Raw genomic sequence first — 27,504 nt, forward strand, 5'->3', positions numbered from 1 at the left:
TCTTGTATCATGTCCCCAGTCTCTGACCATCTCTTGTATCATGTCCCCAGTCACTGACCATCTCTTGTATCATGTCCCCAGTCTCTGACCATCTCTTGTATCATGTCCCCAGTCTCTGACCATCTCTTGTATCATGTCCTCAGTCTCTGACCATCTCTTGTATCATGTCCTCAGTCTCTGACCATCTCTTGTATCGTGTCTGCAGTCTCTGACCATCTCTTGTATCATGTCCCCAGGCTCTAGCCATCTCTTGTATCATGTCCCCAGGCTCTAGCCATCTCTTGTATCATGTCCCCAGTCTCTGACCATCTCTTGTATCATGTCCCCAGTCTCTGACCATCTCTTGTATCATGTCCTCAGTCTCTGACCATCTCTTGTATCATGTCTGCAGTCTCTGACCATCTCTTGTATCATGTCCCCAGGCTCTAGCCATATCTTGTATCATGTCCCCAGGCTCTAGCCATCTCTTGTATCATGTCCCCAGTCTCTGACCATCTCTTGTATCATGTCCCCAGTCTCTGACCATCTCTTGTATCATGTCCCCAGTCTCTGACCATCTCTTGTATCATGTCCCCAGTCTCTGACCATCTCTTGTATCATGTCCCCAGTCTCTGACCATCTCTTGTATCATGTCCCCAGTCTCTGACCATCTCTTGTGTCATGTCCCCAGTCTCTGACCATCTCTTGTGTCATGTCCCCAGTCTCTAACCATCTCTTGTATCATGTCCCCAGTCTCTGACCATCTCTTGTATCATGTCCCCAGTCTCTAACCATCTCTTGTATCATGTCCCCAGTCTCTAACAAACTCCTGTATCATGTATGCAAGCTCTTACTTAATCTCAAACTTAAAATAGTATTAGCAAATTTCCATTCGGTGCACCTCTAGCAGACATGATACAGGAGACGGTCAGAGACTGCAGACATACTACAAGAGATCAATGCAGCCTCGCCAGTGCCTGTCAGATGTAGCCTACCAGTTAGATGCAGCAGCCTACCTGTACCCATCAGATGCAGCAGCCTGCCTGTGCCCATCAGATGCAGCAGCCCACCTGTGCCCATCATGTACAGACTACCAGTTCCCAACTTGTACAGTTACCAGTGCCCGTCATCTTCAGCCTACCAGTGCCCAGCATGTACAGCCTACCAGTGCCCATCATATATATCTTACCAGTGTCCATGAGATACAGTCTGCCAGTGCCTGGTAGCGCAATCTCATGCTGTGTGTCAGAGCTGGATCTGAATCGCCATGCAGCCACTGATGTCCCACCTCCTATGACACACGGCACAATGATTCCTGGCATTGGATCAGTGTGCCGTCAATCACAAGAGGCAGTCTAGGAGGCGGGACACTGGGGAGGCTGCATCTCATGACAGGAGTGAGAAGAGCATGAGGAAGGGGAGACTGACAGGGACACACCAGGATGATACATGTGCGGCACCGGGCGGGACGGCCCCGCCCCTTTTTCGGCTCCATTATCTGCACCTTTTTTCGGTGCACCACTACGTACGTCATGTAAGTTTATCAAACCACTTAAAAAAAGATGCATTTGCTACATCCCCAAGAACACTAACACTAGTGTGGTGCGTTTTCCCAACAAATAGCACATAGAAGAAATATTGGGGACTACCATGCACTCAGATTGCTAAAGAATTTTATTATTATTAAAGGAGAACTTTACCCACAACAACTTGATAAAAAATAATGTTCTTTAGCAAGGAACATACATCCTACATGAATAATTCTGCTACCAAAATTAGTGGTTGCTGTAAATTGCCTCCAGCACTGCTCCTGTTTCTGCTTACTGGAGCTCGCCATTTCGCTGAAGCCCAGAGCCCCTGAGCAGCAGTAATTCATAACGCGGAACTAAACCCATCATTTTAACAGTTTCAGAAAAACAGGTACATTCACGGAACGCCAGGATTGCTAACTGTCACATTTACTTGTTAACTCAACCAAACAGTCATACCATCAAATGGCTGGTGTCCTAACTGATGACATGTGCAGCACTATGGCAGTTGCAGATCAAACTGAAGCAGCTTCCTTGGCTGTAAAAGATAGGAGAGTTCAATTCTGCTTTAAAGTGGTATTTTATTCAGAAAATTAAGTCTTGCTAGATCAGAATCCTCTAGAAGAAAGAGGGAGGTCTCAGTGACGCTACCTGAGAGTCACCAGCTGCTACACTAAGCCTCTCCCAGCCCACACAAACCAAAACAAACTGCCAGCCAGGGCTGCCTAAATTTACCTAGTCTACAGAACAGATAAAAAATGTGAACAAAAAATCTAGAGGGGGTACCTCATCCTAGATAGAATTTACAAAACAAAGAACCAGCATGACGGATTATCACGGTACCATAGAGGGATTTAAACACATAATACTTAATAATACATTTATTTCAACAATCAAGGTTACAGTATGTGTGAAACAAGATGGTTGACGCGTTTCGCAAGGTAGCTTCCTCAGAACCAAAATTGACACGTAACCAAAGAACCTTAAGTTGAAGTTGGAGAGATGGGAGAGATACATAGATTTCAGATAAACACAGGTCCAATATTGTATAAATATATCAAACATAAATATGAAAAATATCCAAATAGCCCTCAATAATCAAAAGCATTCTGAAACTTACGGATTGTAGACCCCAAATAGTTGAAACTGAGGAACTGAGGCTATTTGGATATTTTTCATATTTATGTTTGATATATTTGTACAATATTGGACCTGTGTTTATCTTTAGTATATGTATCTCTCCTATCTCTCCAACTTAAGGTTCTTCGGTTACGTGTCAATTTTGGTTCTGAAGAAGCTACCTTGTGAAACGCGTCAACCATCTTGTTTCACACATACTGGAACCTTGATTGTTGAACCTCTAGATAACATCCTAGTGATTTTACAGTGTTTTTCAATGTATCAATTTTTGAAATAAATTTATTATTAAGTATTATGCGTTTAAATTCTTCTATGGTACCGTGATAATCCGTCATGCTGATGTCATACTTACCTTCACTGTGCAGCTCGTTCTGCACAGAGTGGCCCCGAACCTGCTCTTCTGGGGTCCCTCGGCGGCTGTTTCAGCTCCTCCCCGCAAGCACTAACCACCTTAATGCGAGCTCCCTCGCATGGTGGTTAGTTATTGCGGCGCGCTCCCGTGATACAGCCGGCGGCTATAGCCGCTCACTGTATCACTCGGCCCCGCCCCCTGGCGCGCCGCGTCATCGGATGCGATTGACAGCAGCACGAGCCAATGGCTGCGCTGCTTTCAATCCATCCACTGCAGCCAATCAGCGACCAGGCTGAGCTGCAATAGAGATGACGGGAACGAGCATCGGAGATTCGAGGTGTCAGGTAAGTAAAACGGGGGGGCTGGGGGCAGCGGTATTGTCAAAAGTTTTTTCACCTTAATGCATAGAATGCATTAAGGTGAAAAATTTTTTACCTTTACAACCCCTTTAAATCGATGGGTTTTGTTCCGCTTTATTATTTACTGCTGTTCAGGGGCTCTGGGCTTCGGCAAAATGGTGGCCTCCAGCATGAAGAAACAGGAGCAATGCTGGGGGAAATTTACAGCACACTCATTTTTGTAGCATTACTACTAATGTGGAATGTATGTTCCTTGCTAAAGAACATTCATTTTTATCAGGTTGTTATGGGCAAAGTTCCACTGTAACCGCTTCAGCCCCGGAAGATTTTACCCGCTTCCTGACCAGAGCACTTTTTGCGATTCGGCACTCTGTCGCTTTAATTGACAATTGCGCGGTCGTGCGATGTTACACCCAAACAAAATTGATGTCCTTTTTTCCCATAAATAGAGCTTTCTTTTGGTGGTATTTGATCGCCTCTGCGGTTTTTATTTTTTGCGCTAAAAAAAAAAGACCGACAATTTTGAAAAAGAAAAGCTTTATTTTTTACTTTTTACTACAATAAATATCCCCCAAAAATATATTAAAAAAACCTATTTTTTTCCTAAGTTTAGGCCGATACGTATTCTTCTACATATTTTTCGTAAATAAAAATCGCAATAAGCGTATATTGATTGGTTTGGGCAAAAGTTATAGTGTCTACAAAATAGGGGATAGTTTTATGGCAGTTTTATTATTAATTTTTTTTATTAGTAATGGAGGCGATCTGCGATTTTTATCGGGACTGCGACATTATGGCGGACACATCGGACACTTTTGACACTATTTTGGGACCATTGTCATTTATACAGCGATCAGAGCTATAAAAATGCACTGATTACTGTGTAAATGACACTGGCAGTGAAGGGGTTAAGTGTGTCCTAGGGAGTGATTCTAACTGTGGGGGGGTGGGCTTCAAGTGACATGACAGCGATCACCGCTCCCGATGACAGGGAGCAGTGATCTCTGTCATGACACAAGCCAGAATGGGGAAATGCCTTGCTTACATAGGCACTTCCCCGTTCTGAGGCTCCGTGACACTATCAGCGGGAGACCGGCGGACTCCCGCAGGAACGGTCACGCTATCCCCAGCTCTTAAAGGGGAACGTCCAGGTACGCTCATTTGCCCACCGCTGCCATTGCGCCGACGTATATCGGCGTGCGGCGGTCGGCAAGTGGTTAAAGTGTTTTTGCAAAAAAATTGTGTTAGGGGCAGTGATGGCGAACCATGACACCTCCAGATGTTTTGGAACTACATTTCCCCATGATGTTCATGCACTCTGCAGTGTAGCTGAGCATCATGAAGTTCCAAAAACATCTGGGGTGCCGAGGTTCACCATCACTGCCCTTGGGTCTCTGCTAAAAAAAAAAAAAAAAAAAGAAAAAATGTATAAAGTTTGGGGGTTATAAGTAATTTTCTAGCAAAAAGTACCGATTTAAAAACTTGTAAACAAAAGGTGCCAGAAAAGCCCGATCTTCACGTGGTTATAGAGGAAAGAATCACGTTTTCTAAATACCTGACACAGGCGGATGTTTTCATACGGGTGCGCCTCCTCGTGTAAACGTGCTTTGGATTCCTGTTTCTCCCCGTGGACAATCAGTAATGGTTTATTCCTGGAAATAGGAAGATACCAGCAGTGTGGATTCATCTCGATCGTGTAATAAGTTTAAAAACATTTCCTTTTTACATCACCTCTCAAAATAAATAAAGAAAATTAAAAAAAACACTGAAGAAGACAGTACGGGCTGCAGTAGTCTGTCACCCTCGGGTTCCGACCATTGACAATGTCCAGCCATCACATGATCTGTGACGGAAATCAATCAGCAATATCTTTCAGAGCCAGTTCACACCACATGCAGTCCAATGCGTTTTTTTTTTTCTGCATGAAAAACGCATGGAAAGTAGGTTATATGGTTTCTGGAAGCACAGACAAGCTATATAGATTCTGCACTTTGAAGAGATGTAGAGAAGAGAAGACTGCAGATAAACAGGTACAACTTATGTAGGAGGATTTGTTTAATCTCTGTGTATCACTGAGGCCAGTCGCTGCAATCAAATGCTTGCCACACGACCGTACTGACCAATGAGAAGCATGTGCGCGTCTTCTTCTGCCAGTAAAGTGTGCCAGAAACAAGAAGTACTTCTCAATGGTCAGTGCAGCCACATGTTAATACTGACCAATGGGCACTTGCCATTGTAAGCAATTACAATGGATACTCACTCCGGGCTGTGTAATATGGAGTCAGTCCACTACGCTGGCAGCACAGGGCATCGCAGGCTCCTCATTTAAACCCCCCTTGGAGGGGTTGCAGATGCCAGGAGGCGGGGTTTAGGATCATGTGACACACGATCAGAAAGCTTTTGGTTAGCCGCCGGTAACTGTGCCGGGAGCGCACAGGGCGCGCGCTCTCGGCATAGCTGTTTTTGCAATATTGCACGCAAATATGCGGCCGCTCTGCGCCAGGGCCCCCCCACCGGGAGGCTGTATATTTGCGTGCTGTCAGCGCCAAGTGGTTAAAGCGGGGGTCCACCTATCTATCGTTTTTTTTTTTTTTTTGAGTTCATTCACAAACTTTTCTTCTCAGCATTACATACTCACATATTGTGTGTAATATGTCCGCCTGTGTCAGATTTCGTCAGAAAGAATAACTTATATTATTCACTGCAGGCGGTTTCCATCTTCATTGTGGGCATTTGAAGCCCACAAGCATTTATTTCCTGGATGTGGTGAATGCTGTGCTCCCAGCATTCACCGCTCGTTCCCGCACATGCTCAGTGGCATCCTGGGAAGCCTGAGACTAGCTCCCAGGAGTCTGGGAGAGGCTAGAAACACGCCTACTCCCACGGGAGGAGAACCAGGAAGTGCAAAGAAGAATAGAAAAATAAAAGGTAATTAAGGCGATTTCAATTTTTTTAAACGGCATGTCAGCATCTAGGCAAGGAAGAGAATACATACAGATATTGTTCAAAATTTGGGTGGAACCCCGCTTTAAGGCTCCCAATCAGACTGTAGAATCTCCTCTAGATTTATCCAACAAATATGGAGAGAGTGCGCACCTGCCTGATTGGATATCAGACGGGCCCGTCACACTACACAGCGATTGGTAAATCTACAATCATATTACACGGTGTGAGGCCATCTTATGTGTGTGGCAAACCACAAAATGATAGACGTTCTCACTTACCGGAATTCCTCCGGATACTGCTTCACCAGCCAGGGGATATTTATACAGTAGTTAAACTAAAAAAAAAAATAAAAAGATATAGATATTGTGAAAGCACAGACACAGGGCGATAACTGATCAATCAAAAACATCATCAACTCCTAACTGATAAACTATGTACACTGTGCTATACATGACATACCCTAGACTGCTGAATCATATACAGCGGGGAAAATAATGATTTGATCCCCTGCAGATTTTCTAAGTTTGCCCACTTACAAAAGAATTGAAGGGTCTATAATATTTATCATAGGTGTATTTTATATGATAGAGACAGAATATCAACCAAAAATCCAGAAAAAACACACTATACAAATGTTTTAAATGGAGTTGCAGTTCAGTGTGTAAAATAAGTATTTGATCCCCTACCATTACCATTAGTATTTGATCCCCTACTAACAATAGATCTGGCTTCTACAGTAGGTGCTCACGTAGTACACAGATTAGTCCTGTCAATGTAAGAAGGTGTTCCTAATGACAACTCGTTATTTGTATAAAAGACACCTGTCCACAGAATCTCTTTCTTCCATTTAGGCCGGGTTCACACCGGTACGACAAACGCTCCGACATCGGGAGCTCATGTCGCATGACGTGTGAAAATCAATGTGTCCCTATGGGAGCCGTCCTTAACTGGTCCGACACGAGTCGATCCGACTTTGAAAATGCTCCCTGCACTACTTTGGTCCGGCTTTGATCCTACTTCAGCCCATTGAATATCACTGAAGTTGGATCAAAGTCGGATTGCCTTCCTAACTGATCCGACTTTGGCGTGCTCTGATGATCTTGAAGGGGAACTCCACGCCAAATTTAAAAATAAAAACGGCATGGGTTCCCCCTCCAAAAGCATACCAGGCCCTTCGGTCTGGTATGGATTTTAAGGGGAACCTCCCACGCCAAAAAAACGGCATGGGGGTCCCCCCAAAATCCATACCAGACCCTTATCCGAGCACGCAGCCCGGCAGGTCAGGAAAGGGGGTGGGGACGAGCGTGCAACTCCCCCCCCCCTCCTGAACCGTACCAGGCCGCATGCCCTCAACATGGATGAGTGCTTTGGGGGCAGGGGGGGCCCTGCGCCCCCCCCCACCCCAAAGCACCTTGTCCCCATGTTGATGAGGACAAGGGCCTCTTCCCGACAACCCTGGCCGTTGGTTGCCGGGGTCTGTGGGCAGGGAGCTTATCGGAATCTAGAAGCCCCCAGATTCCAGCCCCCCACCCTATGTGAATGCGTATGGGGTACATTGTACCCCTACCCATTCACCTGAAAAAAAAAGTGTCAAAAATAAAACACATTACACATGTTTTTAAAGTAATTTATTAAGGCAGCTCCGTCGTCTCTTCTGATCTCTTCTCCCCTCTTCGGCTCTTCTGCCTCCTCCGCTGAGGTCTTCTGCCTCCGCCGGTTCTTCTCCCCTCTCCGGCTCTTCCCTGCTCTCCGCTGATGTCTTCGAGCCCTCTCCGGTTCTTCTCCCTCTGCTGTCTTCTGCCTCTGCTGGGTCTTCTCCGCTATCTTCTCTCTCTTTTACCGGGTCTTCTCCGCTGTCTTCTCCCTCTGTTCATCTTCCGATGTTAACTGAACCCTCTCTCCCACTCTAATGCTGGGTGCGCAGGTTGCCACTACTTATATTGGCATGGGGCGAGGGTCACCGGAGGCCTGCCCCTTTTGACATCACTGCCCCATCATGCCTCGGGTGGTGACGTCAGAAGGGGCGGGGCCTCCAGATGACATCACCCGGTGACCCCGCCCAATGTCAATATGAGTAGTGGCACACCGCGCACCCAGCATTAGAACGGGAGAGAGCATTGAGTCAACATCGGAAGAAGAACGGACAATGGATAGGTACAAAGAAATGCCTGTGAGCAGCCACATTCGGCTTCGGCTACACAGGGAAACCATTGCTGGTGAAAGAGAGGAGGGACCCTCAATGTCTGGATTAGATGGTTGTTTATAATCAGACATTAAGCAATCAAAATAGTGCTTAGCATAAAAGTTTATAGGTTTCAAATAAAAGGCTAGGTTTTTAGGTTTAACTGGAAATCTACTTTAACAATGTGCTATACATGACATATCCCAGACTTATGAACGGTGTACACTGATGGGGGAGATTTACTAAAACTGGATCACCCAGAATCTGGTACAGCTCTGCATAGAAACCAATCAGCTTCCAGGTTTTATTGTCGTAGCTTAATTGAACAAGCTGGAGTTATAAGCTGATTGGTTACTATGCAGAGCTGCACAAGATTCTGTGTGTTTTAGTAAATCCCCCCCTGTGCTATACATGACATATCCCAGACTTAGGAACTATATGTGCTGTGCTATATGTGACATAACTCAGATTTATGACCTATGTATGATGTGTTATACATAGCAATTCTAATAATCCGGAATGGGTAAAAAAACTTTAGACAATTTACCGCCTCAAGCGGGCAGCGCTTCCCTCCGGGCGACGGCTTTCCTGTGCGTCACCTCACAGCGGCCATGCGTGGCCTCAGTAGCCACAACTGGGTGGGCTCAGGGCGCAGTGCTCTGCCCCCCCCCGAGCCCACCCTTTTTTGAAGCCTATTAGAGCCTTAGGCTCTAATAAAAAAAAAAAAAATTGGAATCCATGCGTCCGGCGCCCTGCATGTAAATTAGGGGATCGGACGCATGGATGAGGGGGAGGGGGGGGCGGCGCCCCTAATGGACGGGCCGCCACTGCCCCCAGGTATGCCCCATCCTGGTAATTGAATGGGGCACACTTCTGTTATTACACTCCAGAGGTTGAGCTCTAGATACACACAACTAGCATAAGAACCCGGACGTGTCTTTCTATTGGCTTCCTGTAATTACCTGAACAGCAGGACTCCTGGAGAGAAGTGGATTTTATGATCAAAGCTCCACTCCAGGAGGTCACTGCACACAGGATAATAAGAAAAGGGTGTCAGTGATTCCAGCCAGAGTCTTCCTCTCCCGACTTTGTTCACCAATCACGTCTTCCTCAGAGGTCTCTCCAGCAGTGCAAATGCAGACAGACAATCAGCCTGAGCACCGGCATGTCCGTCACACCAGATACACCGCTGTCCGGCACCTGACCAGGCCGACATTCCTACTCTACATCTCCAGTGAGAGCTGTCAGGGCTGGGCTCAGCCCTTCCTTCTCTGAGCTGGCCGCTCAGCTGTCAGCTAATTGCCAGCTTCCATCTCTCTCCACAGTTACTCAGCTGTTGATGATATCCTGCTCGTCAGTCCTGCCTACTTAAGCTGTCCAGTCCAGAGGTTCTCTGCCTTCGCCTTGGTCAACATCACAGCAACTATCTCCTGCGATCCTGTTAAAGACTTGCTTTGCTGACATCCTATCTGGCTCCAGATCCTGCTTGCTGTTCCACTACATTGATCCCTGACTTCTGGCCTGGCTGACTATCCACTCTGGTTACTGAACCTTGGCTATGTTTTGACTACGTTTGTTCTTTTTACTTATTATTAAACCAGTGTGATTTAACTGTACTTCTGTCTCGCCCTGATTTCATGGTTTCTGACAAGAGCAAAGCGGAATTTTGACCACTGCGGCACACCTGAATGTTTTATTGTTTCCTATTGGTTGTTTTGAATTCCAGTATCTGTATATTGTAGCGTATCCCTATCTGTATGTATGTAACAACATTCATACCTGCACAGAGGAGACCAACGTCCCAAACAGGGGAGACAGGATATCTGCCAAGACAAAGGATTTTCAATTAAAAATGTATTTCAGTCGGGAAAAGAAAAATCAGGAAATTAACAACTTCAACACCGGACACTTTCACTCCCCCCTCACCTCCCCCTTTCTCGCCCAGGCCAATTTTCAGCATTTAGCACTGTCATACTTTGAATGCCAATTACTCAGTCACTACTGTACCCATATACATTTTTTTATTTAAAAAAAAGTATGAGACAGATAGAGATTTCTTTTGGTGGTATTTAACCACTTGTCCTCCGGAAGATTTACCCCCCTTCATGACCAGGCTATTTTTTGCGATACAGCACTGCATTACTATAACTGACAATTGCCCGGTCGTGCGACGCTGTACCCAAATAAAATTGATGTCCTTTTTTTTTCCCACAAATAGAGCTCTCTGTTGGTAGTATTTGATCATCTCTGCATTTTTTTATTTTTTGCGCTATAAACAAAAAAAGAGCGACAATTTTGAAAAAACAAAACTTATATATATATATATATATATATATATATATATATATATATATATATTTTTTTTTACTTTCTACTATAAAACTTATCCAATAAAAACATAAAAATAAATTAAAAATCAAAACGTATTCATAAATTTCAGCCAGTATGTATTCTGCTACACATTTTTGGTAAAAAAAAATCACAATAAGCATATATTGATTGGTTCAATTATAGCGTCTACAAACTATGGGATATATTTATGGAGTTTTTATTGATTTTTTTTTTTTTTTTATACTAGTAATGGCGGCGGTTAATGCGGTGGACAATCGGACACTAACTGACAATTTGCGGGAACCAGTGACACTAATACAGTGATCAGTGCTAAAAATATGCACTGTCACTGTACTAATGACACTGGCTGGGAAGGGGGTCAAACATCAGGGGTGATTACAAGGTTGAATGTGTGCCTGACCAGTGATTGCGTGTACTGCTTTCACTAGGGGAAGAGATCAATTCTAGTCCCTGCTTTCCAGAGACAGAGTCCCTGCTGTTGTTTCTTCCAACACTCCAGTTCTGCTGTACAAAGACAGCAAGAGACTGATGTCAGGTCAACTTCAGGTACTTTCACTACTTACATAAAAATAAAAAAAAACATTTAATTATGTATTAATGATTACATTGCATCCTTTACATCTGAGTTCTACCAGACCGCTTTCCCACTCTATCCCAAACATGTAACCCATCAGTGACTCACCCTTAATATGAAGGGCACCGGCGTTGTACTTGGGTTTGATGCCGGTAACTTTGGTCAAGTAGAAGCGAAAAGGTTCTCCAGCCTGTAGGACATCCCAGGGGTCCTGAGAGTCGCTGGGAGTCTTGTGTTTCTCATTGGTGGTGGGGGTGGGGGTGGGGCTGCGGCTCCTATACACTCTCTGCACCTCTGGTTTTCGGGAAGATGGCTCTTTCACTTTCTTTGGCTCCTTCTTTGGCTCAGGCTCCTCATCACTGCTGGAGAGGCACCACCCCATGCCCTCTTTGTCCGATTTGAGTTTTTTGGCCGGTGATGGCTCTTTACCTGCCATCTCTTCAAACTTTACTGGATTTGACTTCCTCTTGTAAGATTCCTTCCTGGCTTCGGAGCACGGGAACTGAGGAGCGGGAACCACACGGTCTCTGCTCACCGATAATGAGGATGATGGTTTTTTGGTGTCCTCTGACTCTTCATCACTGCTGGACAACGTCCACTTTCCATAACTGCTCTGCTGGGAGCCTGAATTCCTATCACACAAAGAGAAAAAACATAATACATAAATATAAAGAAGGCCCTGGTCCCTCCTCCACCACCACTATCCAAATCCTCGTTATGAATCCCTACCTGTCCATCCCTACCCTGATGTGCCCATATACTGTCCTCTCTCTAGCCACCCCTCCCCGTTCCTTGTCTGATCTCACCCACCACTTACCTTACAACCTCCACATTCCCCATCCTTTAATTGCAAAACACATCTCAGAGTGATTGTACTCCCACCTGTACTGTTACACAGATGCTCCTCATTGGTACATGTCCCTTGTTGGTGTCAGTGGAAGGAATAGTGGCCCATCATTGGTGTCATTGGGAGGAATAGTGGCCCATCATTGGTGTCATTGGGAGGAATAGTGGCCCATCATTGGTGTCAGTGGAAGGAATAGTGGCCCATCATTGGTGTCATTGGGAGGAATAGTGGCCCATCATTGGTGTCATTGGGAGGAATAGTGGCCCATCATTGGTGTCAGTGGAAGGAATAGTGCCCCATCATTGGTGTCAGTGGAAGGAATAGTGGCCCATCATTGGTGTCATTGGGAGGAATAGTGGCCCATCATTGGTGTCAGTGGAAGAAATAGTGCCCCATCATTGGTGTCAGTGGAAGGAATAGTGCCCCATCATTGGTGAATGAATGAAAAAAATGCCCATAAACGCTATTCAAAAAACGCGGCTGACAAACGTATTTTTAACGCTGCTTTTTCCTGGCAGCAGCGCTGGCGTTTTTTTAAACGTCCCGTGTGTATAAGGCCTAAATTTTGACCAAAATGTATTCTGCTACATGTCTTTGATAAAAAAAAAAAATAATAATAATAATAAAAAAAAAAATAATAATAAGTGTATATTGGTTGGTTTGTGTGAAAGTTATAGCGCCTACGAACTGTGGTGTATAAACTGAAAATTTTATTTTTATTGTACTATTAATGGGGGGTGATCAGCGACCTTTACGAACTTGCCATAGTGCAGCAGGCAGTCTAAAACTAACTGAGGCTGGGGGGTAACTACCTGACACAATGTAAGAGTTGTGCTTACAATGGCACATAGGCTGTGGGACCAGGGTTCTACTGGCTCTGAATATATGTAAACTTGTATTGGAAAGTACTGCTTGTACTGGCTTCTTGTTAAATAAAGCTTTTCCTTTGGATAAAAAAAAATAAAAAATAAAAAACTAATTAATTGACACTGACATCACCAGTGACATTTATACAGTGATCAATGCTAATACTATACACTGTCACTGTACTAATGACACTGGCAGGGAAGGGGTTCTACATCTAGGTCAATCAAAGGGGTTAAATGTGTGCCTAACTATGTGTAATGTGTGATGCTTTTTACTACTAGATCTCTCTGTTTCTTGTCTTTGCATCACAAAGGTGTTCCCTCTGTACAGAGCTCTGTGTTGATTGTCGACACAGAGGTCTAGGCTGTGATTGCACACAGCCGATCAGCAGGTCTCCTGGCCATGAAACATTGGCCGGGACTTGCTGACAGGCTCCCCCTTGTGGGGGGTGGGGGGTGCGTGCGCTAGGGTTACCACCTCATCTCTTTAAACCTGAACACATATGAATCACACGGGTTCTGAGGCTAATTTAATGCAGATAAGGGACCAAGTGAGTTTAATTACCACCTTAATCAGTCACAGAACCTGTGTAATTAATATGTGTTCGGGTTTAAAGGGATGAGGTGGCAACTCTAGCGTGCGCCCTAAACCCAGGAGCAGGCAGCGATGTACGGGTATGTCACTTTGCCTGTGCAGGCCGTCCGTCCGCAGTACATTGCTGGGTGGTCCACAAGTGGTTAATGTAGTGGAAAGGTAAAGCTCAAGGTGAATGCCTGCTTTCATTTTAGGGGAGCTCTATTCTGCATTCGGTGCAACGCATGCAGGGAAAATTGGGGGGGGGGGGAGTTAGCATTACATTAGGATATGATCAAGATGGGCTGACAAATTAGAATGATGGTGACATTTTTTACAGCTTTGCAAATAAGAAGAATCTCAATGACATTTTTGATGCTCGCACAATAAAATGTAAATGTCATCAAAATCATCCAACATAATTATAGAGGCCCGAGGATTCGTCTGGGTTTGGAATAGCTCTCATTTTTTAACCCATTAAAGAATATTTACAGTATGGTCAAAATGTAAAATCCTATATTCATTTCAACATTGCTTTTGAATTATTTCTAGCCCACTCTTATCAATCTGAGCAGTCTTCAGGAAATTTGAAAGACCATCTTAGAGAGTCAGAGTCTCTCAGAAGTAAAGATGGGCAGAGGTTCACCAATCTGTGAAAAGCTGTGTCTAAAAATTGTCCCTTGCACACAGATCTCCCTCTCCCCCCCCCCCTCCCCTCCCCCCTCTCTCTCCCCTCCCCCACTCCCTCTATCTCCCCTCTCCCCCTCCTCTCTCTCCCCCCTCCTCTCTCTCTCTCTCCTCACCCCCCTCTCCCCCCCTGCTCCTCCCTCCCCCTCTATCTCCTGTCTCCCTCTCTTCCCCCCCTCCCTCTCTCCTCCCCCCCCCACTCCCTCCATCTCCCCTCTCTTCCTCCTCTCTCTCCCCCCCCTCTCTCTCTCTCTCTCTCTCTCCTCTCTCCCTCCCTCTCTCCCTCTATCTCCCCTCTCCCTCTCTTCCTCCCCCCTCTCTCTCCCTCCTCCTTTCTCTTCCTCCCCCCTCTCTGCCCCTCTCTGCCCCTCTCTCTCTCCCCCCCCCCTCTCTCTCTCTCTCTCTCCTCTCCCTCCCTCTCTCCCTCTCCTCTCCCTCCCTCTCCTCTCCCTCCCTCTCTCCCTCTCCCCCCTCTCTCTCTCCCCCTCCCCTCTCTTCCTCCCTCTCTCTCCCCTCCTCCTCTCTCTCTCCCTCCCTCTCTCTCTCTCCCCCCCTCTATCTCCCCTCCCCCCCTCTCTCCCTCCTCCCTCTCTCTCCCTCCCCCCCTCTCTCCCTCCTCCCTCTCTCTCCCTCCCCCCCTCTCTCCCTCCTCCCTCTCTCTCCCTCCCCCCTCTCTCCCTCCCCCCCCTCTCTCCCTCTCTCTCCCTCCCCCCCTCTCTCCCTCCTCCCCTCTCTCCCTCCTCCCTCTCTCTCCCTCCCCCTCTCTCTCCCTCCTCCCTCTCCCTCTCTCTCCCTCCTCCCTCTCTCTCCCTCCCCCTCTCTCTCCCTCCTCCCTCTCTCTCCCTCCCCCTCTCTCTCCCTCCTCCCTCTCTCTCCCTCCCCCTTTCTCTTCCTCCCCCCTCTCTGCCCCTCTCTCTCTCTCTCCCCCCCTCCCTCCCTTCCCCCTCTCTGCCCCTCTCTCTCTCTCTCCCCCCCTCCCTCCCTTCCCCCTCTCTCTCCCTCCCCCCTCTCTCTCTCTCTGTGTCCGCCTCCCCCTCTCTCCCCTCTCTTTTTTTTTTAATTTTGGTCCCTTTTCATTTGTTTAGGAAAAAATAAAAAACCCAGCGGTGATTAAATACCACCAAAATAAAGCTCAATCTCTCTCAAAAAAACATATGGGTAAAGTGTTGCATGACCGCGCAATTGTCATTCAAAGTGTGACCGAGCTGAAAACTGAACATTGGCCTGAGCAGGAAGGGGGTGAAAGTGCCCTGTAGGCAAGTGGTAAAATATATGTTTATGGGATCTGTAAATCAATGCATGCTGGTGGGCCGGGAGTTGAGAACCACTGAACTAGGAGGATGGACCTGCCCTCGTCCCTCCAATAATGAGAAAAACGGCAAATCGATTAACTGGTAAAATTGACAAAAAAATGTATTTAGCAACAAAGAAAAGTGACGCGGAAAAAAAAAAAAAATTGAGTCATTGATCATTTTTTTTTTTAGGGCTGTTACTGATTAAAATTTTCGTGTTCGATTACTCAATTTTTTTTTTTTTTATTCGATTAATCAACTAATTTCGATTAATTATAACGCACATACAGATAGAACCACTTTTAGCTGACGTCATGCGTAGCTCCTCCCCCGTGCGCGTTACGTTCAATCAGAACTTCCTCAGCGGGGCGGGGCTACGGCGTCACCCTACAGTCTATTTAAATGGCACCATTGTGCATCAGGGGGACCGATGGAGAGCCAGAGACATCCATCACCTGCTGAGATGGCAAAGTGTCAGCTCTTTGGAAAAAAAAAGTGCCCTCATCATAAATGTTTCTTGATTGCTGGATAACCAATCAATGTCAGTTCATCATCAAACTGACTTACAGCCAGGAAAGCCCTCAGATATGTTGATTTTCATAGCCAAGTCCAGGATTTACATAGATGTTTGTCTGAATACTTTGACCAGTGAGATCAATCAAATCGTTAGGATCCGTCTTCCTCAATTTATGATTTCACGGACATCGGGGGAGGAGTCCGGTGACGTCGATGTCCGTGACGTCACCAGATCTCCGACGGAACTCCCTGAAGACCCGGAAGCCGGCGGAGAGGTACCGATCAAAAAATTAACGATTAATCGAGGAATTTAATCTTTAATTTACCCTATTTTTTTTTAATGTTTTTTTCTGTTTTTTTGTTTCCCATTAACTGTTTTGTCTGAGTATAGAGTATCTCTCCCTGAAAACATACAGAAGGGCGAACTGCTCACACAGCTCTGCACTGCCGGCTCTACAATGTGAACATCTGTCTGTATCTCTGATCTTCAGCCACCAGGGACGATCCCAGAACCAGAATGCAGAATGTTGGAGAGAGCAGAGCTTCATCTACACCATATGCTGATGGAGTGCGGGAAGTCTCTACAGATACAGAAGGATCCTCACATCTGCGTAATTTGGAGCCTCACACTGGGATCAAAGAGGAGGAAGAAGGCGGCTTCATACATTGCTGGCCAAACATCCCATAACAAGCCACTACTTCTACAGAAGCTGTAAACCTGAACTGGGTGACATTTTCACAGAGTATTATTTTCAAACTACTGGTCACCTTGATTGCAGGCTTCTCGGAGCACGAGGTCCCAATCCCTGAAATGCAGGAGTTTAAAAATAAAGGTGGGTAGGAGGCGCTCCTGGAGGGCCTATGGGTTGCAGGCACGTGGTGGGCCTGCTCAATCGAGAAGAAGGGTGAAAACTTGACCCGGGGCAAGAGGGTTTTCGGCAAAAAGTAGTAGGAGCAGCGCCTTCCGCGCCCTCTGGCAGCCCAAAGATCCTCAGGTTATTGCGGCAATTACAGTTTTCTGCGTCCTCTGCTCTGGATTCTAGATGCTTCACCTTAAAGCGGTATTACACCCAAAAGCGGAACTTCCACTTATCTGCTTCCTCCTCCTGTTTTTGACAGGTAACCTGAACCACTTCCAGGAGACTGCGCCGTCCTTCGGAAATTCGGCCCCCCCTTCTTCTTCCTCCGCCGCCGGGCCAGTTAGAAAGCGTAGCGCGCTTCGTGCATGCACAGTAGGTAAGCGGCTGTGAAGCTGAAAGGCTTTACTGCCGGTTTCCCTTACCGCGAATGGCGGCGGAGGCACCCGACAGCCCACCCGAAAATCAGCTGGGGTGCCGACATTGCGGGCTCTCTGGACAGTGTTTGTATATTAAAAGTCAGCAGCTACAGTATATGTAGATGATGACTTTCATTTTTTTTTTCAGGCGGAACTCCTCTTTAACCACTTGCCGACCACAATACGTATATATACGTTGTGGTTTGCAATTGGTTTATTGAAATTATGGCTGAAGATTTTAGATTTTAGTTTTTACAGCCAGCAACTGGCTTTCTCATGAAAGCGTTCCGAGTGGCTCATGAGCTGCTGGAATGCTTTGAGAAGAGGCGGGAGTGGATGTTCCCCCGTCCCCCCACTGGTGTTTCCCGGGCTTACCATTTCTGCTGGTTCACCCGAGAAAAGATCTGACGGTGATCAAAGAGTAGGTCCACTTTGATCGCCTCTATGGCCTTGGTGGACCAGAGCGATAGCATGACGTCACTTCCAGTCCAGGCTGGAATTAAATAAGTTGTTTTTTTTTTTTTTTTTTAAAGCAAAAGATACATTTTTTTATGATCTTTTGCTTTTAAAAAGGTAAAGTAGAGATTTAGAGATTTGTGGTCTTTCCCGAGATAAAGAGGACCTGTCATACTTATTTCTATTACAAGTGATGTTTACATTCCTTTGTAATAGAAATATGTATGACAGGTCCTCTTTATGAAGAGAAAAATAAAAAAAAAATAAAAAAGGGACGGTGTAAAAATAAAAAAGGAAAATAAATAAGGAAAAAAAAAAATTGATGTGTCCCATCCCTCCGTGCTTGCCCGCAGAAGTGAATGCATATGCAAGTCGCGCATGCACATGTAACCGGTATTCGCACCACACATGTGAGGTATTGCCGTGAACGTTAGAGCGAGAGCAATCATTTTAGCGCTAGACCTCCTCTAACTCTAAACATGTAACCTGTAAAACTGTTTAAGGTGTCACCTATGGAGATTTTTTAAGTACCATAGATTGTCACCATTCCACGAGCGTGTGCAATTTTAAAGCGTGACATGTTAGGTATCTATTTACTCGGCGTAACATTATCTTTCACATTTTACAAACAAATTGGAGTAAATATTGTGTTTTTTTTACTTTTAATTCCTTTTTTTTCCCAAAACAAATTGCGTTTGCAAAACTGCTGCACAAATACGGGGTGACGTATAAAATTGCAATGATCGTCATTTTATTCCCTAGGGTCTCTGCCAAAAAAAAAAAAAGTATAACGTTTTGGGGTTCTCAGTAATTTTATAGCAAAAAATACTGATTTAAACAAAAAGTGCCAGAAAAAGACTGGTCTTTAAGCAGTTAATCTTTCACATGTGGAGATCAGCATGATGGTCCTGGCGCACGTCCTCCACATCGGACACTCAACGCTCTACCTCGGTGTCTTGTTCCCCTTACCGATCAAGGTCCCAATGGATGAGATTAATGTCGGCCTGTAAATGATCGAATTTAGAGGCAAGACTGGCAGGCGCTAATAGCCTGCATAAGGAAGTCAAAAATTGGCCGAAGTAAAGGGAGCCGCCTCCAGTCTGTGTCACCCTATGGTGGGTGGGAAGGGAGGAAGGCTCCCGTCGCGGCCTCAGTACCCACAAGATCCGCTGCACTGCGAGTTGGGCCGGCGCTTCCGCCTCTAGTCATCCTCCGATGATGTCGTAGTTCAGGGCTTGACAAATTTTCTTTGAATCTAGGAGACAGCTAAAAAAAGTTGGGAGCCATTTTTTTTTTCCGCAACCTATATTTTCAATAAGCGACACTTTAAAAGCCCTCCTATAGATCATCAGTTTTGCGTTACAATGGAGGTCTGGTGCTAGAATTATTGCTCTCATTCCGGCGTGTGCGGCGATATGTAAAAACATGTTTATCACAATCGACAGCTTCAGGCATAGGCGCCCCACTGCATACGTTTACATTTGTACATGTGTATGTGGGGGGAATCTCAATTTTTTTTGGGGGGGGTACTTTAATTTCAATTAAAAAAAAATCTTAAAATTTTAAAAGACCCTACATGTCTTCCCTGTGCTCCACTGAATGTAATGCAATGCACATCGGCCTTGAGTGGCGGGGAAACTGTCAAAGGGGATCCGGAAGTGACGTCACTTCCGGGTCAACAACAAGAAGGGGAGGGGGGGGACTGGACGTGTATCTGCTCTCGCCCCTCCCCTCTACCTGGCAGTACCCACTATGCTGGTCCCGGGCCCGCAGATGAGCAAGAGCAGCCTGGGATATATAGCAGGGGGGCGGAGTATGTGCAGCATTCAGGCAGGGGCCCAGGTGTCAGGACAAAATTTTCTTGTCGCCATGGCAACCTGGCGCCTGGGGTGTGTCGAGCCCTGCAGGAGGTCATAGGGTCGTCCCACACCAGGATAAGAGACAGGTTCATCGCTGGAATCGGGAGCTTTACAGATGCACGACTGCTCCCGGCGCCATCTTGGACACGCCTCCACCATACTGGGTAACATTTAGTTTGTTTTGTATATCATAAGCACATTTTTTTTATCTATTTTTTTTTTTTTTTGGAAGGGATTTTTTCGACACAAAAGCCAACAATTTGATAATATCACAATTTATTATTAGAAAGCCAGAGATATATCAAATGATACAACATCCGGTTAAAATCAGAGCACACATTTTGTAGTCCTATAACAAAAATCTTGACATTTACAACTGCTGTTTGTATTGGGCTAAAGAAGGTTCCGATGCATTTCGACTCAAGAGTCTTCATCAGGGAGGGCAAACAACATGTTGAATTATAAAAAAGTCATGGGAAGCCGAGGAAACTGTGCCCATTGTCACTCATGAATCCAGACCGGTAAAAAAAAATTTTAAAAAATTAAAACATTAAAAAAGGGGGATTTTTGAATATTTGAAACGCTAAAAGTGATGGAGCTCAGCCAGTTGCTGAAACTTTCACACTATCCAACACTGTATGAGCCAAAGATGGCCAAGATGTGTTGAAAACGGGCATCAAAAGAGATGAAAAACGCTCACAACATGTCCACAGCAAATGAAGTGAACAACTAGAATTGTAAACAAAAAATAAAACAGTATCTGAGATGAATATAACGTGCCTCCAACAGCCGACATGGGGGACAATCTGTATCCGTCACTGAAGCCAGGGAGTAAGATGACGGCCCAGAGACAAGGAGGGAAGGAGAAATCAGCAATGGCTGCCCCCACCCGGGTCCTAATGGGAAGCATCCCCTTAAAAGAAGCCATCGGTGTATAAGAGACTCGCTGGAAGCAGCTCATAGGTGATCCTCCAGGCAGTGTGTACCCCAGAGAGGTCCCAGGATCCCCAATTAATGAGCTGAGAGGACGAATCATCAGCATCACCCCCGTAGCAAAAGGAAGCATCAGATTCCAGCAAGGCATCGGGCATGATTTACTAAAGGCAAATCCACTCTGCACTACAAGTGCATCTGAGGGGAAGATCTAAAATGAGGGGAAGCTCTGCTGATTTTATCATCCACTCATATGCAAGCTAAAATGCTGTTTTTTTATTTTCCTTGCATGTCCCCCTCGGATCTACGGTGATTGCACTTCCAAGTGCACAGTGGATTTGCCTTTAGTAAATAAACCCCATTGTAAGTTCTCCACCCACAATCCAACACAGGACATTCACTGACAGCATCACACCTCTGTAATGGGAGAGTCCAACACCAACTCTGCCAATACATTGTATCAGTGTCTGCTCCTCCCCCATTTATCTCTCAGTGTTACATTGTATCAGTGTCTGCTCCTCCCCTATTTATCTCTCAGTGTTACATTGTATCAGTGTCTGCTCCTCCCCTATTTATCCCTCAGTGTTACATTGTATCAGTGTCTGCTCCTCCCCTATTTATCCCTCAGTGTTACATTGTATCAGTGTCTGCTCCTCCCCTATTTATCCCTCAGTGTTACATTGTATCAGTGTCTGCTCCTCCCCTATTTATCTCTCAGTGTTACATTGTATCAGTGTCTGCTCCTCCCCTATTTATCCCTCAGTGTTACATTGTATCAGTGTCTGCTCCTCCCCTATTTATCCCTCAGTGTTACATTGTATCAGTGTCTGCTCCTCCCCTATTTATCCCTCAGTGTTACATTGTATCAGTGTCTGCTCCTCTCCTATTTATCCCTCAGTGTTACATTGTATCAGTGTCTGCTCCTCCCCTATTTATCCCTCAGTGTTACATTGTATCAGTGTCTGCTCCTCCCCTATTTATCTCTCAGTGTTACATTGTATCAGTGTCTGCTCCTCTCCTATTTATCCCTCAGTGTTACATTGTATCAGTGTCTGCTCCTCTCCTATTTATCTCTCAGTGTTACATTGTATCAGTGTCTGCTCCACCCCTATTTATCTCTCAGTGTTACATTGTATCAGTGTCTGCTCCACCCCTATTTATCTCTCAGTGTTACATTGTATCAGTGTCTGCTCCTCTCCTATTTATCCCTCAGTGTTACATTGTATCAGTGTCTGCTCCTCCCCTATTTATCTCTCAGTGTTACATTGTATCAGTGTCTGCTCCTCCCCTATTTATCCCTCAGTGTTACATTGTATCAGTGTCTGCTCCTCCCCTATTTATCTCTCAGTGTTACATTGTATCAGTGTCTGCTCCTCCCCTATTTATCCCTCAGTGTTACATTGTATCAGTGTCTGCTCCTCCCCTATTTATCTCTCAGTGTTACATTGTATCAGTGTCTGCTCCTCCCCTATTTATCTCTCAGTGTTACATTGTATCAGTGTCTGCTCCTCTCCTATTTATCCCTCAGTGTTACATTGTATCAGTGTCTGCTCCTCCCCTATTTATCCCTCAGTGTTACATTGTATCAGTGTCTGCTCCTCTCCTATTTATCTCTCAGTGTTACATTGTATCAGTGTCTGCTCCTCTCCTATTTATCTCTCAGTGTTACATTGTATCAGTGTCTGCTCCACCCCCATTTATCCCTCAGTGTTACATTGTATCAGTGTCTGCTCCTCCCCTATTTATCTCTCAGTGTTACATTGTATCAGTGTCTGCTCCTCTCCTATTTATCCCTCAGTGTTACATTGTATCAGTGTCTGCTCCTCCCCTATTTATCTCTCAGTGTTACATTGTATCAGTGTCTGCTCCTCTCCTATTTATCCCTCAGTGTTACATTGTATCAGTGTCTGCTCCTCCCCTATTTATCTCTCAGTGTTACATTGTATCAGTGTCTGCTCCTCTCCTATTTATCCCTCAGTGTTACATTGTATCAGTGTCTGCTCCTCTCCTATTTATCCCTCAGTGTTACATTGTATCAGTGTCTGCTCCTCTCCTATTTATCCCTCAGTGTTACATTGTATCAGTGTCTGCTCCTCCCCTATTTATCTCTCAGTGTTACATTGTATCAGTGTCTGCTCCTCTCCTATTTATCCCTCAGTGTTACATTGTATCAGTGTCTGCTCCTCTCCTATTTATCTCTCAGTGTTACATTGTATCAGTGTCTGCTCCTCTCCTATTTATCTCTCAGTGTTACATTGTATCAGTGTCTGCTCCTCCCCTATTTATCTCTCAGTGTTACATTGTATCAGTGTCTGCTCCTCCCCTATTTATCTCTCAGTGTTACATTGTATCAGTGTCTGCTCCTCCCCCATTTATCTCTCAGTGTTACATTGTATCAGTGTCTGCTCCTCCCCTATTTATCTCTCAGTGTTACATTGTATCAGTGTCTGCTCCTCCCCTATTTATCTCTCAGTGTTACATTGTATCAGTGTCTGCTCCTCCCCTATTTATCTCTCAGTGTTACATTGTATCAGTGTCTGCTCCTCCCCTATTTATCTCTCAGTGTTACATTGTATCAGTGTCTGCTCCTCCCCTATTTATCCCTCAGTGTTACATTGTATCAGTGTCTGCTCCTCTCCTATTTATCTCTCAGTGTTACATTGTATCAGTGTCTGCTCCTCCCCTATTTATCTCTCAGTGTTACATTGTATCAGTGTCTGCTCCTCTCCTATTTATCTCTCAGTGTTACATTGTATCAGTGTTTTCCCCCAGCTGTCACCTGCTCATTCTGCTCCACTTGGGTCGCTGTTTTCTGACGTCACTACTTGGCGCACCAGAAGATGTCAGAGTTCGGCAACCAATACAAACACCGGTCGCCCTCTGCTGGCCGCAATGAATATGTTTATATGACGCTATTCTAGCTGAGAGAGGGAGAGGAATCCACAGGCCCCGCCCCTCCTCCTCCCTCCAGCCTATTCCAGCGCCGAGTCCTCTCCTGGGGCGGGCTCCCGACCCCCTTCAACCAATAGGAGCCGGCAGGCTCCCCGACGTCGGCAGAGAATAGCCAATCCGAAATCACCTCTGCCTCTAGGCGGCAGTTTCGGAAGTTCGGTTGTCATGGTGACTCTTCCGCAAAAGAAGAGCTTCATCCGATCCGAGAGCATGTCCGTGCGGGGAGAGGAGGAGGAGAGGTTCCGATCGGTGAGACGCTGACCTACTCCTCACCACAGGAGCTGACACTCTAATGTCCCCTCCCCCCACATCACACACTATTATTATAATGCAGGTATATGGGGCTGACATATACCGCAGTGTTGTACAGAGAACACCGAGCCAATCACATCAGTCTCTGCACCACAGGAGCTTACACTCTAATGTCCCCTCCCCCACATCACACACTATTATTATTATTATTATAATACAGGTATATAGCGCTGACATATACCGCAGTGCTGTACAGAGAACACTGACACACTTTGTACAGCGCTGTGGTATATGTCAGAGCTATATAAATGTATAATAATAATAGTGTGTGATGTGGGGGAGGGGGCATTAGAGTGTAAGCTCCTCTGGTGCAGAGACTGAAGTGACGGTTAGTGTTCTCTGTACAACACTGCGGTATATGTCAGCGCTATATACCTGTATTATAATAGTGTGTGATGGGACATTAGAGTGTAAGCTCCTCTGGTGCAGAGACTGAAGTGACTGTCTCGGTGTTCTCTGTACAGCACTGCGGTATATGTCAGCGCTATATAAATAAATGTATATTAATAATAATAATAATAGTGTATGACTGTGGGGGGAGGGGACATTAGAGTGTCAGCTCTTCTGTTGCTGAGACTGAAGTGACTGGCTGAGTATTCTCTGTACCTGCATGCCGACCAGCCGCCATCGTTGTACTGCGGGAGGTTCGTCACGGATCTCCGTAGCTGTACGTCGGCCGCTTTAGCTCTATTGGGCGGGACCCCGGAGCCGTTATCTCCGCCGCCCCCCCCCCCCCCCCCCGCAAATCGCTCCACAGAGAGCCAGAATGGGGATCTGTCAATGTAAACAAACAGATCCCCGTTGTGACAGGGGAGGAGAGAGAGATCGTGTGTGCCTAGTGATCAGGAACAGCGATCTCTCCTCCTCCTCCAGTCAGTCCCCTCCCCCCCAGTTAGAAACACATTTAACCCCTTGACTGCCCCCCCCCCCCTAGTGTTAACCCCTTTCCCTGCCAGTGACATTTGCACAGTAATCGGTGCATGTTTATAGCTGGTCCCAAAAATGTGTTAAAAGTGTCCGATGTGTCCGCCGCAATATCGCAGTCCCGCTAAAAAGCACTGATCGCCGCCATTACTAGTAAAAAAAAAAAAATAATAATAATAAAAATGCCACAAATCTATCCCCTATTTTGTAGACGCTATAACTTTTGCGCAACCCAATCAATATACACTTATTGGGGTTTATTTTTTTTTGTTTTTTTTTACCAAAAATATGTAGAAGAATACGTATCGCCCTAAACGGATGAAGATATTTGTTTTTTAAAAAGATTTTAATAGATATTTATTTTAGCAAAAAGTAAAAAAATATTATTTTTTCAAAATTGTCGGTATTTTTTTGTTTATAGCGCAAAAAATAAAAACCGCAGAGGTGATCAAATACCACCAAAAGAAAGCTCTATGTGTGGGGGAAAAAGGACATCAATTGTGTTAACAGTTAATGAAACGCAGTGCCGTATCGCAAAGAATGGTCTGGTCATTAAGGGGGAAAATCCTTCCAGGGCTGATGTGGGTACAGCACTGCGGTATATGTCAGAGCTATAAGGATGAATAAACTGATAATGACGTCATCATTCCTCGCTTAGTGTTGGTGGAGGTGTGTTGTAGTCTGGGGGGAGGGTTATGTTGTTTGACGGGGAGTGTTACGTCGTATGACAGGGATGTTACGTCATATGACGGGGAATGTTGCGTCATATGACGGGGGATGTTACGTCGTATGACGGGGAGTGTTACGTCGTATGACGGGGATGTTGCATCGTATGACAGGGATGTTGCATCGTATGATGGGGGATGTTACGTCATATGATGGGGGATGTTACGTCATATGATGGGGGATGTTACGTCGTATGACGGGGAGTGTTACGTTGTATGACGGGGATGTTGTATCGTATGATGGGGGATGTTACGTCATATGATGGGGGATGTTACGTCGTATGACGGGGGATGTTACATTGTATCGCGTTGTGTTTCTCCAGGTGTTTGCAGCGTGTGACGAGAGCCAGAAAGGATATCTGAGTAGAGAAGACTTCAAGGTTGCCGTGGTGATGTTGTTTGGCTATAAACCCTACAAGGTAATCCATGTCCGTGTTTTGCCGTCTGCCTGTCACACACTCACCGGCCACTTTATTAGGTACACCTTGCTAGTCCCGGGTTGGACCCCCTTTTGCCTTCATTCTTGGTGGCATATATACAACAAGGTGTTGAAAACGTTCCTCAGAGATTTTTCTCCATAGTGACATGATAGCATCACAAAGTTTCTGCAGATTTGTCAGCTGCACATCCATGATGCCAATCTCCCGTTCCACCACACCCCAAAGGTGCTCTATTGGATGAGATGTGGTGAGTGTGGAGGACATTGGAGTATAGGGACCTCATTGTCCAGTGGTGAGATGATTGGAGCTTTGTGACATGGTGCATTATCCTGCTGGAAGGAGCCATCAGAGGATAATGTCATAAAGGGATGAACATGGGATAAATGGCAAAGAGAGCGATGTAGCGTAATTCCGTTTGTTTATTGCAAAAATAATGAACAATATCCACTCACGTGTTAAAACATGGCAAACAGCGTTAAAAACCCGGAAGCGGCTGTTGACTTGCGTCTCACCAACCGGAAAATTGCGCCGCCACCCGCGGTCCACTGACGCGTTTCGTCCTGCCCACGAGACGTTATCAAACCTTTGATAACATCTCGTGGACAGGACGAAAACACGGGTGGTGACGCCGTTTCCGGGCGGTGAGACGCAAGTCAGCAGCGGCTTCCGGCTCTGGGTTTTCAACGCTGTTTGCAATGTTTTAACATGTGAGTGGATATTGTTTGTTATACTGTAATTCCGTTTGTTTATTGCAAATATAGCAAACAATATCCACTCATATGTTAAAACATTGCAAACAGCGTTGAAAACCCAGAGCCGGAAGCCGCTGCCGACTTGCCTGTCACCGACCAGAAATTGCGTCACCACCCCTGTTTTCGTCCCATCCACGAGACGTTATCAAAGGTTATCCTTTGATAACGTCTCGTGGGCAGGACGAAATGCGTCAGTGGACCGCGGGTGGTGGCGCAATTTCCGGTTGCTGAGACGCAAGTCGACAGCCGCTTCCAGGTTTTTAACACTGTTTGCAATGTTTTAACACGTGAGTGGATATTGTTCGTTATTTTTGCAATAAACAAACGGAATTACACTACATCGCTCTCTTTGCCATTTATCCCTGATGGTTTGCGGAGAACAAGGCACGGTACCGCTGGAGACACAGCTCGTGGAACTACAGAGCTCAGCCGTCCTCCGAAGCGTTTGCGATTTCTGGTGGGGAGCCCTGGATTTCTGAACACGCATGCTGCAGCTGGAGATACAGCTTGTGGAACTACAGAACCCAGCCACCCTCCTGAGCGCTTGTGACTTCTGTTATGGGAGTCCTGGATTTCTGGTGTGAGGGGGGGGCACAGAGGGGAGCACGGATCACACGGATTATCTTCTTAGCACTTTATTTTGCACGCATTGAAAACTCTTTGAAGCAGCATTGCAGAGT

The 27,504-nt window shown here is 45.7% G+C and overlaps 2 protein-coding genes across 2 annotated transcripts in view; one reads left to right on the plus strand and one right to left on the minus strand.

Annotated features, from left to right (window-relative positions):
• TDP1 (tyrosyl-DNA phosphodiesterase 1) overlaps positions 1-23,595 on the minus strand; it is a 143,550-nt gene extending 119,955 nt beyond the window's left edge. The window contains exons 1-5 of the mRNA XM_073610531.1: positions 23,499-23,595; positions 11,522-12,045; positions 10,267-10,310; positions 6,584-6,639; positions 4,915-5,011 (exon numbers count right to left, since the gene is read on the minus strand). Of these exons, the coding sequence (XP_073466632.1) occupies positions 4,915-5,011; positions 6,584-6,639; positions 10,267-10,310; positions 11,522-12,045; positions 23,499-23,506 (729 nt within the window). The 5' untranslated portion in view covers positions 23,507-23,595. The remainder of the gene's footprint in view (positions 1-4,914; positions 5,012-6,583; positions 6,640-10,266; positions 10,311-11,521; positions 12,046-23,498) is intronic.
• Positions 23,596-23,765: 170 nt separating this feature from the next.
• Positions 23,766-27,504, plus strand: part of EFCAB11 (EF-hand calcium binding domain 11) — a 63,815-nt gene continuing 60,076 nt past the window's right edge. Inside the window, exons 1-2 of the mRNA XM_073610301.1 lie at positions 23,766-23,920; positions 25,956-26,051. Of these exons, the coding sequence (XP_073466402.1) occupies positions 23,837-23,920; positions 25,956-26,051 (180 nt within the window). The 5' untranslated portion in view covers positions 23,766-23,836. The remainder of the gene's footprint in view (positions 23,921-25,955; positions 26,052-27,504) is intronic.

Source organism: Aquarana catesbeiana, linkage group LG13 (assembly GCF_042186555.1).
Source record: "Aquarana catesbeiana isolate 2022-GZ linkage group LG13, ASM4218655v1, whole genome shotgun sequence".
Taxonomy (NCBI): Eukaryota; Metazoa; Chordata; class Amphibia; order Anura; family Ranidae; genus Aquarana; species Aquarana catesbeiana.